General features: G+C 44.3%; 1 protein-coding gene across 1 annotated transcript in view; it reads left to right on the top strand.

The window, feature by feature from the left end:
- PRICKLE3 (prickle planar cell polarity protein 3) overlaps window positions 1-18059 on the top strand; it is a 106142-nt gene extending 88083 nt beyond the window's left edge. Inside the window, 5 exon segments of the mRNA XM_030194256.1 lie at window positions 13035-13221; window positions 14598-15224; window positions 16106-16483; window positions 16486-16523; window positions 16526-18059. Of these exon segments, the coding sequence (XP_030050116.1) occupies window positions 13035-13221; window positions 14598-15224; window positions 16106-16483; window positions 16486-16523; window positions 16526-16747 (1452 nt within the window). The 3' untranslated portion in view covers window positions 16748-18059.
- The last annotated feature ends 3575 nt before the right edge of the window (window positions 18060-21634 follow it).

Here is a 21634-nt window from a genome sequence, read left to right as displayed (position 1 = left end):
TTATTTATGCATTGTTTGAGGGGTTTATGCAGTGTTTTCCATATTATCCAACTTTTTACTTAACCAACAGTGGGTTGTTCCCATTTTTGTCAGATAATTGAGACTGTAGTGCATTAGAAGCTTTAGTAAAGTTTGTACACACTTTTTGAATCATGTTTCCTATGTCACTCTTGACAGGTTCCTCAAGACTGGCAAAGGATACATATACTTCCAGTATTCAGTACGAGTTCTAAAACAGTACTGTAAAAAATTATAGAAGCCATCACATCAAGGTAGATGGTTACACACTTGGGGTGTGGGTTTATTTATTATTACATTTATATCCCACATTATCCAGAGAGTATACTCCGGTTCAATGTGGCTTACACAATAAACATTATTGAGAAATACATAATAGAAGTTAACAGACATTAAGATACATCATGTGAATCGCTACAGAAGCTAAGTAAGACTTTATATTACAGGAAGAGAAATGAATTATATTTGATATACTCCGGTTCAATGTGGCTTACATAACATACATTATTGAGCAGTACATTATTCAGATTTAACAGAAAATTAAAATATAGCATGTGAACCACTGTAGAAGCTAAGTGTGAGTTTCAATAGCATGAAGAGTGATGAATTGTTTTAAGGGTAGCGTTCATTCTTTGAAGTAAAATGATAGAAAGGATATATTAAAATGGGTGAATTACCATTTATTAGGAGGAAAAAATCCTCAGATGACTTCCAGCTTATAATGACACTTGTAGCTTATAGTTCCAATCGCTGGCATAAAAAACCTCCCAATAGTGACAAAAGTGATTAAACAGACTTCTCAATGCACCTCTAAAGATGAACAGGGGCAATATAGTTGATTTGAATCCATCTGCCCGGATAAAGTGATATATTTATCATGAAACACTAGCCATCGTTGGAGGATCATTATTATTTTTCAAAATAAGCCTATAATTTTGTCATCATAAGCATGTCACTTTTTATTTCTGTCTGCCCCCCTGTCCTCTGCTCCATTCCAACTCCTCCTCTTAATTCATCTTCATCTCCACCAACACCCCTGGGAGGCTCTTCCATGCATCTTCCACAACAGTTTCCATATAGAAATATTACCTAAGATTATTCACCTGTCCCCTTTCACCCACATCTTATGATGATCCCTCATTCCAGAACTTCTTTTCAACTGAAAGAGGCCCACATACCATGGAGATATTAAAATGTCTCTATCATATCTGCTCTCTCACCTTTCATCCAAAGAATACATATTTCATTCTGTCCCCATATGTTTTATGATGAAAACCACTGACCATTCTAGAAGCTGCCCTCTGGACCAAATCAATCATATTTATATCCTTTTGAAGGTGCAAGTTCTAGAATCGTATACAGTACTCCAGATGAGGTCACACTTGAGACTTATACTGAGGCACTGTCACTCATATTCCCTGCTGGCCTTTCATCTCCCCTATACAACCAAGCATGTGCTTGTCTTTTGCAAGTTGCTTTTTCTGTTTGTGTGGCCTATAACAGTGTGACTTGCAGGCCCAAGGATATGTTGTATTGGAGGCCACAAATACATTTTCAAAGGAAAAGCTCATTGTTTCATTTTTTGCCCCCCAAATAGGATTTAGCTTATTCGTTTTCAAGTAGCACAGGGCAAGTTACATTCAGGTACAGTAAGTATTTCTCTGCCCCCAGAGGTCTTGTGGTCTAAGAGCCTAATCAACTAATGTACATTAATATGTTAACAGCATGCCAGTCTATAGTCACCTGATTCTGTTTTAAATTTCTTACTGAATATGGGCAATATGCGTGTCTTTCCCCAGTCTTGAGGAACCTGTCCATAACTGATTCCTGAAAATTAAATATAAAAGTGGCTGTAGGGAAACAAGGCTTTTGTGTGCATTCTTTGTACATTTTATTGTAAACCGTTATGATGGTAATTGCCCTTAGTGGTATATGAAATGTAAATAAAACTCGAATCTTGACACCTTTTGTTTCCCCAACAGGACTTCCTTTTCTTTGCAGTCCTTGTAGTGATAGGCAGATGACAGCCCAACTCCTTTTCCTTAGGTTAGCCTGAAGCGGTTCTGGCCCTTGCAACATGGTGAGGTTACTTACCGATAATGGAGGTTCTCAGTGAACAGCAGAACAAATCAGCTACACACTGATGACATCATCCAGCAGCGCCATTGCTGGATTAAGACTCCTAGAGTTCAGAAAAGCCTAGAAAGGTCTTTATGAGCATGTGTTAGCCATCCCCTCAACAACTGTGCCTACTTATTTCCTCTATAGTGTGTTCACCAGCTGTAAGGAGGTTCAACCTAAAGGGGAGAACAGGAAGGTTTGTCTGGAGAACCCCTAATAGGTAATTCACATCACTTTCTCCATGGCAAGCAGGATTAGAGGGCCGCACACTAGTGAGACCCATGCAGAGGACCGTGAAGGGGCTTTATGTAGACAAGTGTTCAGACTTTTCAGCCTGAGCAACATGCTGGGATGGAATGAAGCTGCATGGAGGAGGCCAAGCACAAGACTAGGTAAAGACACTTATTGAAAGGAACAGGCCAGAGTGTTTGGCACATCAAATCAAGACAGCTACTGGAGGCACAGAGTCAGGACAGTGTACCAGGAGTGGATTGTGGGATTGATGACATGCCTAGGAAAGAATGCCATTCATAGGACTACTTGGCAACAGGATTAGTCTATTTGCTTGTTGGCAGAGAATGAATATGTTCCAGGAGCCAGTTAGTGAGTGTATAATTACTGCCCTGCAATGGCAAAAAGAAGCAAGTGCCTATCTTTATTGAAGCACTTCTTTTTACCATTGCAGGGCAGATTAGCTATGGCAGTGACCAGGGAATTTGAATTGTAGCAGGTGGACGAAGTTAGGAGTTTGCTATGGTGTTTGGTTACTTCTAGATGAGAGACAAGAGCTACTTTTCTGTTTGGAGTATGTAGTCTTTATATCCAAATAGTTTAGACATGTTGGTCTTTGGGTTTCAAAGTTCATCCTGCCTGCTTGTAAGGGGACAAAGAATATTTCCCAGAAGCCAGTTAACAAGAGTGTTGTTTGGTATGGGAAGCACTGAAGGGAAAATCTCACCCATTTGAAAGTAAATGACCTGCAGATCAAAGACTTTCCTCAACAAAATTTTCTTCTTAGGTGGATTATAAAACTTAACCCTCCATTGCCCCAGGTACAAATAAGTTCCTGTATATACTATGTAAACCGCTTTGAATGTAGTTGCAACAACCACAGAAAGGCGGTATATGAAGTCCCATTTCCTCCCATCACCCCCCCCCCCCCCCTAGAAGATAGTAGTGACTAGAGTATAATGGAGTTTCCTATCTTTGGGTAATATAGAGATGTAGGGCCTTTCTGTTTTGCCCGTATCGTTGATCTCAGAGGGAGGAGAAAGAAGAGTTACCTTAGTCAAGAGGAAGCTATGAGGATCATAGAGTCTTTGTATGTGGGATTCTGCAAAAGGTTATTAGGATTGGCGGAACTGGAGAAGAAGTGTATATGGGAGTAATGACCCGTCTCTGAGGAAGTCACTGTTGGTCTGTCATTTGAGGAACTGCAGGTCAGAATGAAATATTTGTCTTACATGAAGAAATTGACATGAGGCGAATCCATATACAATATATACAACACTCGCGTTGGGTTGTAGAGCTTCAAGGTTGTGAGCTAAGTGACCATGGCTCCCAGGCAAATATTGTAGATGGTTTAGAGAGACAAAGCAGTGTATATGATGTATGGACATTTAGTAGCCCCTTTGCATGAAACCAGATTTTACCCCAGAGAAGACAAATGAGGAATTTCAATCTTGTATCAGCAACAAAAGTTAGGGGCAGGTTACCAAAATGAAGCACATTCTTCAATAGACTGTCAACCACAAGTGTGCAGGTGAACAAAATGTGCTCCCTAACCTGCAAGTGGTTGAAAACTCTTTGAGGAGACAGAACATTTGGAAACCACTATTTCAGGGTAGATTTGAAAGTGAGGCATGCAGTAACATGTGAACTGCAGAAGCCTCATGTACAAATATTATGAGAGGAAATGTGACCTTTAGACTTTTGATCTGGGGTACAGTGTGAAATATTGTGTATCAGAGGAAATGAGAACATGGAATGCTGATGAGTGATTTCATTGCGCTGGGGAATATGGGGAATGTGAACCCCTGCTTGGTGTCGGACTGAGGGGTCTTACTTACATATGCTCATAATTAGGACTGAAACCCTGCAGTGTTTTTGCTATGGGCAGTATCTGCCCAGATAGTTCTGCATCTATTTGTTGTGACCACAGTGTGAGCCTTGCCATGTACTCAGGGCCTGTTCCTTTGTTGCACTGTGTGATAGTTTGTTTTTAAATCAGAAATAGTGGAATACAACAGTCCCTTATGTACTTGTGTTTAGCTAAAGCCATCTAATTCCAGAACAGTAGGTATTTCCAGGGCCAGCTTAACTATTGGACCAGGAGGTTGAATGATGATACACAAGTGGTAATATACCGGGTAGAAATACATGAGCCTGCAGTCTTAACCTTGTTCCCAGGTTAGAGTTTTTAGCAAGTATTAATGCAAAGATATTTAGAAAAGGGGCCAGCATGGTCTCAAAGAGACATAAGTGTGGTTTTAGAGGACAGGTTGTGGAAGTGAAGGAAAATTGGTTCAGAAGGTAAATAATTTAGTTCTTGAGATCTGTCCAGAACGTGTGGCTGACATTGTTGGAGGCAGGAAGGTTTACTCCATGGGCGTGGGGGTCCAAAGAGTACCTTGTGGGCGGAAGGGTCATCACATCCTTGGAAAACAGACGGGAAGGCAAGTATTTTTCAAAGGGAATGGCCAATTGAACAAGGATCATCATGTAGGTGGTCCAGGGAAAGCCATTATTTGCCACCTGGACATGAGAACATTGAGAAAGAAAGAAAGAAAAAATATCAGTCATATGGACTAAGTGAAAAATCACCATTTGCAGCCTGGACATGGGAAATGAGTCCAAAATCCTCTTGCATGTTTTGTGGGGTCGGGGACTTGTCAGGACTTTTGATCGAGACCAGTCATTGTTTGGGAGCATCATGCAGGGGTTGATGTACTTTTACCTGACACAGCGCAGTTTATATTAGGTTTTCTTATTTCACTGGTTGCTTTGGAAGTAGAAGAGAGTGCCCAGTCATCTCTTCTGAAGGGTAGCCTGCTTCTGTATGCCCATTTCTAGGACAGGGATGAAAAAAGGGGAAATTCGTTTCAAGACTGAGACCTGGGAGGTAAATGAAAGAAACAGAAGCAGGGCCACAGCAAGGCACAGTTGAGTCAGAGCCAGTCAGAATTAACATCCTTCTGGACAGCCGTGGGAGGAAATAGGTCTAATTTTATTGGCATCTGACAGACACTGGTGATTCAGACTGGACATAGTTGGCAGCATGATATGGAACTCAATGGATCTGGGCCAGACTCAGTTGTTTAGTCTTAAGGTATCATATTCATCTGGTAGCAACAGAATCAGATGTAAGTTATTGGCCATTCTCCTGAGGCGTCCCCTTTTTCGGTCCATGGTAGAAACAGAAATGTTTGCATGAGGAATGTTGTGAGGAGGAGGAGCTTAATGCTTAATATAGTGGGCTGAGAATCTAGGGAACTGGGTTCAATTTCCACCTCAGCTCCTTGTGACCCTCGGCAAGGCACGAAAAGGGAAAGGGAGGTGGAGTTTGATGTACTGCCTTTCTGCGGTTACAGTCAAAATGGTTTAACCTCCATTGTCCCAGGTAAAAAAAACTTAGATTTTGAGCCCATTAGGGACAAAGAAAGTACTTGTATATCAGGGGCATAGCTACCATTGAGCGAGCCCTACAAAATGTGCCTGAGATTGCACATCCGCCCCCATGCCCGAGACCAACATCACACCAGCTCTTCCCCAAATCCTAGTCCTTCACACATGGCAGATTGAGTGCTGAAACCTGCCTCTCTGACTGGCAGGGCCTTTCCTGTGCACATTCCGACCACAGGAAGTTGAATCAGAGGGGCGGGACATGCACAGGAAAGGCCTCACTGGCCAGAGAGGCAGGTTTCAGTTTTCTTCCTGCTGCATGTGGAGGACTGGCGGCAGGGGAAAGCTGGTGTGATGCTGGACCCACACAGAGGTGGGAGGGAGGGGAGGGGGACAGGAAGAGAAATATGCCGGACCCAGGTACGAGTGGGGGCAGGGATTGATTGAGAGATGCCGAACTGGTCGGTGGGGAGGGGCAGGGGCAGAGAGAAACCTGGAGCAAAGGGAAAGGGGGAGAGATGATGGATCAGGGCTGAGGGAGTAGAGGGGAGATAGAAAAAGAGACTAGAGCAAAGGGGAGGGAGAAGAGAAGGGGCAAATGCGTAGTAGCTTGGTCCTTTAAACAACGATGCTAGGGATTCCCAATTGCTGTGTAGCAAACAGATAAGTTAAAGGGGAATTCTCCCACAAAAAACTTTCGATGAATGAAGGATTAAGAACTTGTAGCAGGAACAACATTACCCCGTTGACTCTAAAATCATAAAGAGACTGAAATTTAAATGAGTCTAAAATGTGAATGATATTGTCTACAAATGAATGCTTTGTGATATAGGGCTAGCAGGAATATAAGGCCTATGCTGTGATACATAAGATGATTATCAGAGTTTGTGGAATATTAATGCTAAATTGAGGGAAAGCTTTTATATAATTAATATTTTTGGAGTGTAATAAAGGTGAAAAGAATGAAAATTATTAATAGTTATGATTAGCGTTATATACATATTAATATGATAACTATATTGAAATAGATTGCACCTTATATTGGTGACAATGAATATTCATGAGATAGATTTGCATGAGGTGGAGGCAGTGCATGCAAATCTCTCTCATGAATATTCATTGTGGATATCCTGAAAAGCTGACTGGCTGGGGCGCCTCCAGGACCAGGTTTGGGAATCACTGGACCAGTCAAAGATTTGCTAGAACCTTCCAGTCTTGGCTTGGGAGAACAGAGGAAGCAGACTTGTGCCAAAGACCTTTGTCAGTAAGTTTAAAGCGCTGTGTCTGTGACCGGTCAGTGATCTCAATTCTTTTTTTCCTTTTTTTTGTATTTGATCTGTAGGCATAATATCTAGAAACTGCATTTCCTGGTATTTGTGTCCCAGTGTACCTAGAAACTAGTCCCAAGGAATAGTTTGTGGGGCCGGGTAGCTATCCATAGTGGAAGTCCATTTGGGGAGTGGGCTCTTCAGCGGGTGAGGCAAGGCCTGACCGTGCATGGTAGTGTTGCAGGAATTACCACTATGGTTAGCAGAATCTGTGGTACTTCAGGAGTCAAACACCACACACCAGAATGAGAGAGAAATCTTCTTTATTTGCCAGCAAACAAAGTAGGACATCAGCGCTAGCTCTCTCCTTCAGCTCTCTATGTCTTGTGTCTCCTGTCTTGGTTCCTTCTCGTCTCAGCTCCTTCTCTTCTCAGCTCCTTCTCTAATGTAAGCTGCTTCTGCTCTCTTTTATATAGGGTCCTAAACCCTTCTAGCCCCCCTTTCTCACCAGATGGTAAAGAATAGATTGATTACCCTGTCTTGAACTAATTATCTCTACACCTTTACTTAAAAATATCAGTTACATAGGTTTGAGACATTTCCTAAACTGACCTATGACCTGGGGCCTCTCAAACTAGACAATGTGGCACCTATCTCCTGCATTTTATTATTATTAAATTCTCAGATTCCCAGTTATAGCTTAAAATACTAACCGGACTCTGGCATTCATTAAGGGGCCAATCTTACTTAATGGCACACAGACATGGTTTGTTATTACTTTCAGAAGGCCAGTCCTACACTTAGCTATAATCAATCAAGGAGAAGACTTGACTTTCCCTGACCTCTTTCACCTATTAGCTTCATACACAGAACTAGCTAGGACTGTGGATAATTCAAACCAGATGATGACCTCTTAAACTGCAGACAAATCTCACTTGAAAGTCAGACAAAGATGTAACACTGAATTGAAAAGATATTCTACATAGAAATAGAATTTATTAATTAAACAGAATAAAACATATTTTAAAATAAGCAGAAATCAGAATTCCTTATAAGACAAAATCTAACTTATCTAGAATTATTTAAATCTACTCTATCTCCTTCTAAACAGCGTTCAGTCTAATCTTTTAAACTGCCTGCTTGCTAATCAATGGCATCCAGATGTGGTAAATAATACCTATGAACAATCCATCACTCAAAAAGGGACAAAGAAAGTTTCATTTCTCACTGACCTTTCTAACCTCTAGTCTAGCAAAAGCTAGACATTTGAGTAATTAAAACCAGATGGCATTCTACCACTTTACAGGACTGAACCAAACAAACAGAATTAACAAATTAATATGATTTCTCTGCCCAGGCTGCCTCAGTAGGAGCCTCCAAGTGTCCATGGGATTAACCCTCAAATGTGCACTACATGGCAGTTGCACTGCCACTTCAGTCATTTCCCATACTAACCCTGGCAAAATGTCAGCTAGTTTCCACTGGCCAGTTCTTTTTTTATCCATTTTTGCATTATGCAGAGCTGACGGCACATTGTTAGGTTTGAGTGCCCTTATTACATTGTAACATAATAACACAGTAACATATTGGTTTATGTCCCTCTAGCAATCTTTTCACCATAAATACTGGAGAAAAGCATTCAGTATTACTGCTGTTTCACTGTTCCCAGTGATAATGTCTCTCCCCTTTCACACAGAAAAGCCCTTAATGTGACCCTTCATGCCTCTTTATCATTCACATACTTAAAATAATCTTTTCGACCTTGTTTTGCTCCTTTAACAGTATTTTGTGCAGTTCATTTGCACTTTCCTGACTGCTCTCATACACTGTTAACACGCTCTGACCCTTCCTCTTTTCAGATTGTTTTTCCAGACCTCTCAGTTTAGCCACATAGGCTGCAGCCTTTATTTTTAGGAATTGTTTCCATCTTTACACACACACCCTTTTCAGTAGTCATGTAAAATTATCTTAAACACCTCCCATTTCCTTCTGTGCCTCTACCAAAGACTCATCAGTCCCAGTTTACCCTCACCAACAAGTTAAGCTTGGTCTTAAAGTTGGCCCTTTTAAAGTTTTATATCTTGGTTTTACCTCCTGCTTTTCTACATTTGACCTGATCTTAGACATGGGGGGGGGAGGTAATTCTGTAAGTGGGTGCTCCCTATTATGCACCCCGAGGACATGTAGTGAGAGCCTGTTCTATAAGAGCATTGGACTGATTGGATCAGGCACTGACAGGAAAGTCACGCCGTGGCCCCTTACCCATAAACTCTTCCCTGAGCCCAAGCCTCCCCTTCCCCCACCCAAAAAAATCCCTGGTGGTTCATTGGACCCCTCCCCCTAAAATAATATCCTGGTGGTTCAGTGAGCCCACCAACCATCTGGGCCGGGCCGGGCCAAACCCCTAGAGAACACTGACCCTGGTGGTTTAGTAAAATCACCCCCTCCCGACCCCTCCACATGCCTTTGTCAGTGACAGGAAGAACACCTACTCCCTCCTGCCTCTGGGCCTGCCTTCTTCAAAATGGCGGTGCCCAGCCCCTGCCCAGTGCATCCTGGGATGCACTGGTAGGGGCCTATGTGTAGTGCATTCCAAGATGCACTAGGCAGGGGCTGGGTGCTGCCATTTTGACGAGGTTGGGCCCAGAGGTAGGAGGAAGAAGGCCTTCTTTCTGCCTCCAACAAAGGTAAGTGGAGGGGTCAGGGGGTGGGATTTCACTAGAACACCAGGGCCAGTGTTCACTAGGGGGCTTGGCCCAGCCCCGGGCCCGCTGGACCACCAGGATATTTTTTGGGGGGGGGCAGGAGTGGGGTCCACTCGACCACCAGGGAGTTTTTTCTGATTGGAGGGGGTCGGGAGGGGTTCACTCACTGGACATACACACAAATGGAGGAGTAGCTTAATGGTTAGAGCACCAGCCTTGACATCCAGAGGTGCACAGTTCAAATCCCACCACTGCGCCTTGTGATCTTTGGCAAGTCACTTAACCCTCCATTGCCTCAGGTACAAAATTCAATTGTGAGCCCTCCATGGACAGGGAAATACCCAGTGTACCTGAATTTAACTCACCTTGAGCTACTGAAAGAGATGTGAGCAAAATCTAAATAAATAAACAAGAGCTATGCCTACTCTTGTGGGCATGCGCCAGGAATACTCGGACCCCTTTACCGACCAATGCTCAACGCTAATAGCATATAATTTGCATGTTGTTAGTGTTGAGTATTGGTCAGTAATTCCGAGTCAGTGTTTCAACCAGTGTTTTCCGGCGCTGTTTCTTACAGTGCCGGAGGTCTGTGCATCTAGCCCTAAGTCCTTGTATGTGACAAATGAGGCTCCAGTGGCCACTGCCCTCACTTATGTGGAAGGGAGTCTTGAGACTATAAAGTCATGGTAGCAGTGTAGGTGTTAAGGATTGCCAGGTTTAAGGGAAAGACATGTGACTTGTGTACTGTGGATGATGTCTCTTCATGGAGAAGACAGCTATGAGGGAAGCAGGCATATTAAAGAATATGTAGATAGGGAGAAAGAGGTTGGTTGGTTGTTTGTTTTTTACTTATGAATTATATGCCTGCCTTACATGCTGAAAATTCTTTATACTTTCTGCTTGCTAAGGTATTGGGAAAAGGAAGTGGGACTTGATATACCGCCTTTCTGAGGTTTTTGCAACTACATTCAAAGTGGTTTACATATATTCAGGTACTTATTTTGCACCGGGGGCAATGGAGGGTTAAGTGACTTGCCCAGAGTCACAAGGAGCTGCAGTGGGAATTGAACTCAGTTCCCCAGGATCAAAGTCCACTACACTAACCACTAGGCTACTCCTCCACTAGCAACATTCCATGTAGAAGCCTGCCCTTGCAGATCAGCAGTGCGGCCGCGCAGGCTTCTGTTTCTTTGAGTCTGACGTCCTGCACGTACGTGCAGGACGTCAGACTCACAGAAACAGAAGCCTGCGCAGCCGTTTTGCTGATCTGCAAGGGCAGGCTTCTACATGGAATAGCAACATTCTATCTAGAATCTTCAATAGTAGCAACATTCCATGTAGAACCTCAGATAGGGAAAGGGAAATGGAACTTGATATATCGCCTTTCTGAGGTTTTTGCAACTACATTCAAAGCGGTTTACATATATTCAGGTACTTATTTTGTACCAGGGGCAATGGAGGGTTAAGTGACTTGCCCAGAGCCACAAGGAGCTGCAGTGGGAATCGAACTCAGTTCCCCAGGATCAAGGTCCACTGCACTAACCACTAGGCTACTCCCCATTTTAGGCACCCCAGTGCAACGTAGGAAGCACCTATAAGGCATCTGGGCACCCACATTCGTTTATTGAATACTGGAGTAAACCCGCATTGACGCGCCACGTGTAAACAGGTGTGCCTAAGTGTTACATGCAGTGCATTTAACTTATAGCATTCTGTAAGTGGGAAACACGTCCATGTCCCCCCTTGCAATTATGTGCTCTAGCAGTTACTCGTGCCTTTATAGAATAGCGAGTGGCTTGCTTACAGGCAGAAGGCGCTCATAACTACGGGCATCCAGTTATAGATTTGTCTTGTGTTTCCTATGGATCTGGGGTGAATAAGCGTCTGAGAGAATATACGACTGAGGTGGTTTAGAGACTAAAGCATGAGCAGGCATATGTCCTTAGTTTATTCTGACATCAAGCCCTGCACATATTCAGTGAAGTTTCCCCCATCTGCTACTATGGGAGACAAACTTCACCTATGTAATTTGGATGCATTTTCAAAGCATTTAGACTTGCAAAGTTCCATAGGTTACTAGGTAACTTTGTAAGTCTAAGTGCTTTGAAAATACTGAGCCTCAAGTCATAGCTATAGTTTGGGGAAGATAGGAGGGGGCAGCACCCCCTCCCTCAAATGTTGTGAGTGATGATGAGTTGGTCCCCTTCCCTCACTCCTGGTGGTTTTTCTCAACGTAGTGACACACAGTCCTCCGTTACCGTGGTACCCCATCCCCTCCCCTCACTACCAATATGATTTTATTACCATTCCCCCCCCCCCCCCCAAGGCAATCAAGCAAACTGAACCAATGCCTTGCCTGCCCAAAGAAGAATAATGAACCTTATGCATAAGAAAATAAGGCAGCTATGCAATATGTAGTTCAGAGCTGGACGAGCCCAGAATGTTGCATTAAATACCCATTTTATTTTCTTTGACTGGTCTCTTGTGAAGCCACTTTTCCATTTGAGTAGTCAGTGTTTTTATTTGCTGACCCTCCCAAATAGCATAACCTGCTTTCTGGTCTGAATCCATTCCACTTGCAGAGAAGTATGGTTGTTCTGGGTTTAAATTAAAACATAAACTTAGTCAAAAACAGGCCTAGAAAAACCTCTATGTAAGACCAAAAATGGGGGCTGGGAGGTGAACAGGAGAAGTTGATAATGGACAAATGGAAGTAGTTTTTGGCCTTTCCAAATCCAAGGTGAGTTACAGTCAGGTATGCTGGGTATATCCCTGAACCCAGAGGGCTTACAGTCCAAGCTTGTACCTGAATCAGTGAAGGGTGAAGTAACTTGCCCAAGGTCACAAGAGGTGTTAGCTACAGAAGTGGAACTTGAACCCTGGTTTTCCGGGTCTTCCTGAGCTGTTTCATCCCCTGTCAGTTGCTGCTGCTGAAAGCACCTTACTTTCCAACCAAGTGATTCCCAAAATCCCCAGCCAGTCAGGTTTTCAAGATATCCACAATGAATATTTATGAGATAGATTTGCATACCATGGAAATACTGTATGCAAATCTTATTTCATGCATATTCATTGTAGATATTTTGAAAACCTGACTGGTTGGGGTTCCCCCAGGACAAACTTGGGAATCACTGTTTCAACTCATAAACTGAGCACTCGCACTGCATATTAAGGGTTATTGAAATAAGCTGGTTCTTTTGCCTGTTTGGTGGGGAGGGGGAAGAGTTATCACAGTTTGGTCTTCAGACTGGGAATGTTTTACAGTCTCATCTCACAGTTTTCTCCTTCTCACACCTCTCAGATAATCTTTGCTGATGAATGCACTGAGGCAGAAGGGCGCCACTGGCATATGCGACATTTCAGCTGCTTTGAGTGTGAGACAACACTGGGAGGACAGCGGTATATCATGAGAGAGAGCCGACCCTACTGCTGCCACTGCTATGAATCTCTCTATGCAGAATACTGTGACAGCTGCGGTCTGCATATTGGTATGAAGGGAGATGCCTCAGTATGTTGGGGAGGAGTAAGACAGCAGTACAGTGCATATTGGTAGAAGGGAAGGGTCGAGGGATGGGATATCTTGAGAGAGACATGGTGATACTACTGACTGTTGCATAGAGTGCTCTTCCCTCCAGTGTTCTTTCTCTTTTCCCGTCATGTTGCATATGCAGCCTTTGGCCATCAGGGGGCTCCCCTGGAGACCGACACCCCACATAGCTTTAAAACTCCCTGGTGGTCCAGCAGACCCTGAGCCCAACCCTCCCCCACCAAAAAAACACCCTTTAAAACCTCCCCTGGTGGACCAGTGCATCCCCTCCTGACCCCAAACCAAAAAAATCCCTGATGGTTCAGTGGACCCCTCTCAAGCCCCCCCTTCCCCACAACCCAAAAACCTCTGTGGATATCTAGTGACCCCCACCCCTACCCTTCCACATACCTTGAGAATTGGAGGCAGGAGAGTAGGAGCAATGCCTACTCCCTCCTGCCTCTGGGCCCACCCTTCTCAAAATGGTGGCACCCAAACCCTGCCCGGTGCATCCTGGGATGCACTGGGAGAGAGTAAGTACCATATACAAGATATGGTGCTTAGCCCCACCCAGTGCATCCCAGAATACACCAGGCAGGGGCTGGGCACCGCTGTTTTATGAAGGGTGGTCCCAGAGGCAGGAGGGAGTAGGTATGCCCTCCTACCTCCAGCTCTCAAGTTGTGTGGAGAGGTGGGGATCACTAGACCACCACAGATGTTTTTGGGTTAAGGGAGAAGGGCTCGAGAGAGGGTCCACTGGACCATCAAGGAGGTTTTAAAGGTTTTGGGGGGCTTGGGGATTTTTTGGTTTGGGGGAGGCTTGAGAGGGGAGTCCACTGGACCCACCAGGGATACCATAAAATTTTGGGAGCAGAGGGGAATCAGGGTCCAGTCTATTTGCACTGTATATTGCAAGCAGACTTCTCCCCATAATGACAGCTCCAGACCTGCTGTTAAGTGTTCCATGTTAAAGGTAAGCACTCAAAGCACGGTAATGTCTGTGCATCACTTGGAATGCTCATGTTAATAATGATGAGCTTGTAATATATTTCATAGGGTTAGCGGTAGCTGCTAAAGCGAACTGTAAAAGTGACTCGGAACCCCTTTGTGCATTAGATGCTAAATAACATTTGCTTTAGACTGGCTACAATCAGTCTAAAGCAAACGTTGCAAGTGTGGTAAACTTTGTGTATCGGGCCCTAAGTAAGGATCCTGTTGGTGCCTCTGGATTTCTTGCAGCTGTTGAGTTGTGGGGTGTGATGGACTGTCGTTGATTATGCTAGCTTAAAGTAGTGTCTTTCTCCTTTTCTGTGAATCTCATTTTCTCTTCTCTTTCAGGGATTGACCAAGGGCAGATGACATATGAGGGACAGCACTGGCATGCCACAGATCGCTGTTTCAGCTGCTCCCACTGCCAAAAGCCTCTCCTGGGGAAGCCCTTCCTGCCTAAGCAGGGTCAGATTTTCTGCTCACGGGCCTGCAGCCTGGGTGAAGACCCTACAGGATCTGATTCCTGTGACTCAGCCTTCCAGAGTGCGCACCCACAGGAGAGCCGGCGCACTGGTGCAGGGCACAAGAGGATTCCCACACAGCCACTTCTAGCAAAAGCACCAGGGCCCCTCCGCTCTGCCTCCTTCAGCACTGTAACCCCTCCCCCTCTTTCCATGCCCACTCGTCGCAGCTGGAGCAGTGTTACCATTAGACCCCTGCCAGGTGAGCAGCTGTGCCCGACACACCTGAGAGACAGGGGCGGATCCCTGCAATCAGTGAATGGAAACCCTGCTTGCCTGAAGGATGACTCCAGCGAGCTCTCTGATGAAGAGTCTCATGTCTGTGGAAGTGGTGGAGACCTTCAGAATCAGAGCAGGACTGTGGTACCACAGCACAGCTCAGGAGGAGCATCACTGCTGCGCTACACAAGGTCCACAGGAACCTCCACCAGCCCTGAAGCCCTACAGTCAACAGGTGAGAATAAGTCCCACCCCCACGAGAGCCCATGACAAGGTTAGTGTTCACTGAAAAGCACAAAGCAGTGAGTGTGTCTAACAGTGAGAGTACAGGTTGGCTATATCTGTGTCATGTGAGGGTGCATGTGTGATGTACTGGCAGTGGTGGTCCAAGAGCGGCACTTCAAGTTTGGGCAGTAAGGAGTGTATTATGATGTGACTGGCAGGGATCCCCAAGCTCTACCAGGTGAAAACTCCCAGCATCTATTGCTCCTTGTTACAGGCGATCAGGTGTCTCTCAACAACCCCCCTCCCCCCACATACACACACACCTTTTCCCAGGGACTTTTTAAACACTTCAGTTCTTTGCCAGCAGCGATCAGCGATTCATACACACTGCTTGTGCCGGCCCCAGAGCCTTCCCTCTGGCATGATTCTACCTATGCCTTCCTTTTGACACAACTTGCTGTTTCCACATAGGTGGGACCACATCAAAGGGAAGGGTTTGGGCCTGGCGCAAGCAGTGCATAATATGAGTTGCTGCTCGCTGCTGAAGAACTGAAAGGTTTAAAACATAAGCCGGGGGGGGGGGGGGGGGGGGGCGCAGGGTTCTTGTGCCCACCCGCTCCAGGTGTCAGGCTAGATATGCCACTGGATAAGGGTAATGTGAGCATATGTGATGTCAGTACTAGTACTGGTTCTGCGAGCATAAGTGATTGGAATCTGCACAGAGTAATAAATGCTGGTACTGCAAGTGTAATGGATTAGGAGTGGGAAAGTGGTAGCAGTGTTACAGTTATTAGGCTGGTGCACACGCCATATATGTCTCTACCAGCCTTTGCTCTGAAAAAGCTACGAGTGGAACTGCATGATGTTATTTTTAATTTTCTGTGTACACAGATGATGATCTCCCCGGACAGTTTCAGCGAGGGGAACCCCAGAGACAATCCATGCCAGAAATGAGACGGCAGCTGCAAGTCTCAGATACAACACCATGCCCTTCCTCCTCCCGCCTTTCCTCTTCCCTGCGGCTCAAGCATAATCAGTGGCCAGATCTGAATGAGAATGGGCTTTCCAAAAGTGAAGGCTCTGGCCGTGGACCAGCACGGGTCAGTTTTAAGGAGCCACCAGCTTGTCTAGGAGAAAGACGGTACCTGCCACCCCCTGCTAGTGACTGGACACAGCAATACAGAATGGATGGCAGTCAAGGACACCAACACCCTCAGTTAAAAAAGGGACGGAGGCGGAAGGCGAGGCAGCCCCCACATGAGGAGACTGGAGGAGCACAGCACCAGTCTTTCCAAACACCTACCACAGACCTGCACCATGGACAGTGATGTTTGCTCCACCTGCTCCTCCTCTTCTGATGATGAGGAGGAGGGATACTTTATGGGGCAGCCAATTCCTATCCCCCGTCACCTGCACCACAGTGGCAGCAGAGAACAGGGGACTCCCATAGACGTCTCTCCTGTAGGGCAAGGAGGCAGGAAACAACAAAATGGACGAAAGAGAGGCAAAGAGAAAAACTGCATTGTGTCTTAGAGACAATAACAGTCACCATGTGGCAGGAGTGGCCCATAAAGAAAGTGACAAAGCCTCCACAAATCCTGAACCATCCTCCACATGTCCTGTTTACCAGGATGTGAGTGAATCAGTAACACTATCAACTTGAGCTAGGTCAGTTGAGGCTAGTTCTAGGCTATTTCATCCATTGACTAATAATGTTGGTTTTCATAAGCCTGATTGAGCCCATCCTTGATGAGCTAGAGTAGGCTGATAAGGCCTCGGTTAACAGCTTGTGAGACCTTTCAGTAGTTGCTAAGCAACCAAACCAAGTTCTTCTGCAACCATCTTGTGTATTCAGAAAGGGGGGTGACAACTGACCAGCCACGCGGTAGCACCATTAGGGAAGTGAGAAACATGGGAAGACATGTGGACAACTGCATAGAAGGAAGACTTACAGACTATAATAATAATAATAAAAAGTTTATTTCATTCTGTACTTTCTCACTTTAAATCTGCTGCAGGATTCTACTGACCAGTTCTTTCCTGTGTAAAGCCACACACTATATTCCTCACACCAGGAGGCATGAAACAGACCAGGAAAAAACTGATCTATCAGTGGATTAGACAACACCTCCCTCTTCTCCCCAGTGGGGAATAGCTCCAAAGATGCCAAGTTACCCAGTTCCAGGCTGGAGGTTTTGGGACAGTTCTGGTTTTGAACTTACATCCCAAAAAGTAGGGGATTTGTAGTGTCTGTCTGATCCTGCCCATTGAAATCAGTGTTGTCAGTCCCATAATGCACCAGGATGAGGTGGTCAAAAATCCAGGGCTGTCCCAAAATCTCCAGCCTAGAACTGGGTAACTTGGCATCTTTATGGCTCGTTTCTGCCTAATCCTCTCCTGTCCTGTTCTCTGCATGTTGCCCAAGAGGTCAGAGGCCCTCTGAATGGCAAGAGATGTGCATGCAGTGGAGGTAGTAGGCCTACAAATCTCTGACCTATTGGCAGCCCTTAAGAACTGGGAATGAAGACAAAGGGGCCGATATTCAGCCTGCGGAAGGCAACCCGAATAAGTGCTGCTATCAGCGCTGACCCCCAGATATTGAATGCTGGACCATTTCTGGCAACCAACATTGAAAATCATGGTTTATTTTGGCCATGGATATTCAGCGCCAAACTGGCTACGTTGAGCGGTCAAAATAGACCGCTTAACTAGCAGACCTATCTTTGACCATCAAAAAGTTAACCAATTAATGCTGAATGTTGGCATAGCCGGTTAACCTTTTAGCAACCAAAATAAACCCGGATATTCAATACTGGTTGCCGGAAACAGCCTGGCATTGAATATCTGAGGTCAGCACTCATTGCAGCACTTAGCGGGCTGCCTTCTGTGGGCTGAATATCGGTCCCTTTATTTTTAAATATTAAACTTTGTCCTTATGTATATGTACATATAAAACACTTTCCAAAAGCCATTTACCCTGCTTAATGGCCTATTTGAACATTTCTTCACAGATGATATAGGTCTAATCATAAAAGTAGGCATGAAACTTATCATTAATACATACTGATGTATTTTTAAATTTTAAAATGAAGGAAAAAGACCTCAGCAAGCAAACAAATAACATCAGTTGTGTCTATTTTGGTTCCAATCTCAATCATGGGTCTAAAAACCTCTGATTTTGAATAATTTTTAATAAGTGCAGAGTGCTGTCATCATTCAAATAACTTTTCAACATTGCATAAAAATTCATATGAAAGAGCCAGCAACATCTGAACACCCCAACAGGACCCTGTTTCCACCAGTAATCTTGCCTTCATCAGGGGTCTCTTATTGTGTAGGCTGAATGACAAAAATTCATCAAATCTGCAACAAAATATATCACTTAAAATATATGCTAACTTAATTGTGCTAAATCTTTATGTAATTCATGTCTCTTTCATTACAAATTGCATTCAGCTCTTAGTGAACTGCCATCTGTCATGGCGTTGCTCTCTGTAACAGACGCCAGAGCATGTATATTAAATATGTAACAATGTTTTACTAACATCACTCATAGGGATTCCTCAATAAAACTTGCCACAGAACCCCTTCACTCTCGTATGATATCCTGGATTAAAAATAATAACAAAGTCAAGCAGAAAAATAAAATCAAATAAATATATTCCACTCAATATGATCATTGAGTCCATAAGGGTTTAAATTGTTGAGTCTATTTGTCATGTAGCGAGGAGGGCAAGCCCTTGGGCTGTAGCCGAGTTTATGCTGCCTAACCATCCTGAAGGTTAGGTAGGCCCCGACTGGCAGCTGGCGAGTCACACCCATGGTAGGATCAAGGCTGGCCAAGTCTTGTGATTCTCCAGAAGGATAGGCAGGAACTGTGGAACATAAGTATGACTGGGAGCAGCCCAGAAGTGGTGCAAGCTTCGCTGAATGAGGTCCAGGGAGGGGTCAGGTTGCAGATGGCCAAAGCTCTTACATAGTATGTTTACCAGCAGAGGTAGTAGGGAATACTATAACGAAGGCCACCAGCAGGCGAGCTGAACCGGATATCAAAGGTGGTACAGAGGAGCCACCAGGAGAATCCAAATAATACTGCCAGAAGTCAGGGCTGGCTGCAAACAAGGCAATGTCAGGCAGGCTAAAGTCAGGGCAGGTGGAAGTCCAGAGGTATCAAGAGCCAAACCAGGGTCAAGCCAAGAAGTCAATCCAAGAAAGGTGACTGGAGACACAAACAGGAACAAGGCAAAGGCAAGAATGGAACCGAAACAAAGGCAGGAACAGGAACCAAGCGTAGCAACTCACACCCATTGCAAAGGCAGTGCATAGAAGTCCCAAGAATTCTTATAAAAGCCCCAGCTCATGATGTCATCATCGGTTGTCCTGATGATATCCTGCCACTGGCCCATTAAATCATGGCCCTCAGCACGCACGCACACACCTAGGAGAGCCAACATCGGCCTGTGCCACCAGGGATTCAATCTGCATGACCGGTGGGACACCCAAGAGTGCCGGAACCAGCAGTGCAGATTGCCCACCAGGAAGGCAGTCTGGAGTCCCAGGGAAAGCAGCAGAGCCCGACCCCGATGCCCCTGGTGACAGAACATGAGCCAAGGTGTGATTCGTGGCCATGGCCCTGACACTATTATTATTATTTTATTATTATTTATTGTATTTGTACCCCACATTATCCCACCTTTTTTCAGGCTCAATGTGGCTTACAGAGTGGTGTTATGAATCAGTCATTACATGTTCTTATGTACATTACATGATCTTATATACTGTCACTAACAAGCTGAGGTATGAGTTGTGTAAGTTAGTGTCATATGGGAGGTGTTTTTGATGAATTTGTGTATGGAATGATTTAGATCCTGAAGGGTTTTACTTGTAAGCTTTATTGAAGAGATGTGTCTTCAGGGATTTGCGAAAGCTGGGTAGGTTGTCCATGGATTTCAGGGCCATAGGTAGTGCGTTCCATTAACTGTGTGCTTTTGTACGCAAAGAGTATTTTGGGGAAGTTCAGATAAGGAATTTGTTCAGATTTAAGGAATATTAAATCTTTATTCAGATTTAAGGAATATTCATCAACAGGACTGTCTTTGCTGTAGCCTTTTTAAACGGTTACCTCCCCTTTTCCATATTGGTTCCGTATCTATCACAAAACACTGCAAGCTTTTGCAAGTGTGGGAAAACTCCAAACGGTGTTCCACTAAAGGTTCATTGCTCTTTATTCTTTTCAAATTAGATTTATGTTGGGTCATTCTAGCCTTAAGATTTCTTGAAGTCATGCCTACATACAATTTGGGACATGAACATTGAATGATGTAAATAATATATTCAGTCCTACAGTTAGTAATATGTCTCAAAGAATATATTTTCCCATCCAACGGATTCTGAAACTCTTTAATTTTCATTGTAATCTCACAGTTATTATATGTAGTACACTTAAAATGACCTATTGGTAAAGTGGATCTTGCCATATTACTCTTACTAAACTGAAAATCAGCAGGACTCAAAACTTCTTTTAAATTTCTCTCTTTGGAAAACGCTATCCTGATATTGGTCTCTTTAAATACAGGATGCAATTGCACAATCCCCTAATTTTTTAAAAATAATCTTTGCCACATCAGGTCCTTGAGATGAGAATTTCAAGACCCTTCGTCAGCTTTCTTAATGATGATAGAACCGTCTTTCTTTGAATTTTGTAGGGCACTCCTTAAGTTCCTTGAAAGATTTTCATAACCCCTACCTTTATTCTTTTGCCATTCATTCACCTCTTTAATAACTAGCCCCCTGATATTCAAAGCTATTTAACCGACCAGACGCGGCTGCTGACCAGTTAAATAAGATATCAGTGCCCAACCACTAATATAACCAGTTATCTCCGCTGAATATTGCCAGTTAGCACCTAGCGCATAACCAGCTATATCGCATGACTTATCTAGTCAGGCGCCGATATTCAGTGCCTAACCAGATAAGTTTAGTGGTCAAATAGTAGCTGTCCTATCTTTAACCACTAAAAAGTTAACAGGTTAGCGTTGAATATCAGCATACTCAGTTAACAGTTTAAAAAATACTCTGGATACTCAATGCCAGTTGCCAGAAATGGCCCAGCATTGAATATCCAGGTTTAACACGGGTAGCGGACAGCAAAACCACCTGTCATCTGAATAGTGAGCCCTAGGAGTGGCTTAGTGGTTAGTAGTACTGGTCTTGATATCAAAAGGTGGCCAGTTCAAATCCCACTGCTGCTCCCTGTGACCTTGGGAAGTCACTTAACCCTCCATTGCCTCAGGTATAAACTCATTGTGAGCCATCAATCAACTCACCTTGAGCTACTACTGAAAAAGGTGTGAGCAAAATCCAAATAAATAGTTGTTTAAAGGTCTTTAAAAGTGGATCAATTGGTCCTGGTGGGGACCA

This window comes from Microcaecilia unicolor, chromosome 2, assembly GCF_901765095.1.
Source record: "Microcaecilia unicolor chromosome 2, aMicUni1.1, whole genome shotgun sequence".
In the NCBI taxonomy this organism is placed as follows: Eukaryota; Metazoa; Chordata; class Amphibia; order Gymnophiona; family Siphonopidae; genus Microcaecilia; species Microcaecilia unicolor.
This window is presented reverse-complemented; position numbering and strand designations above follow the sequence as displayed.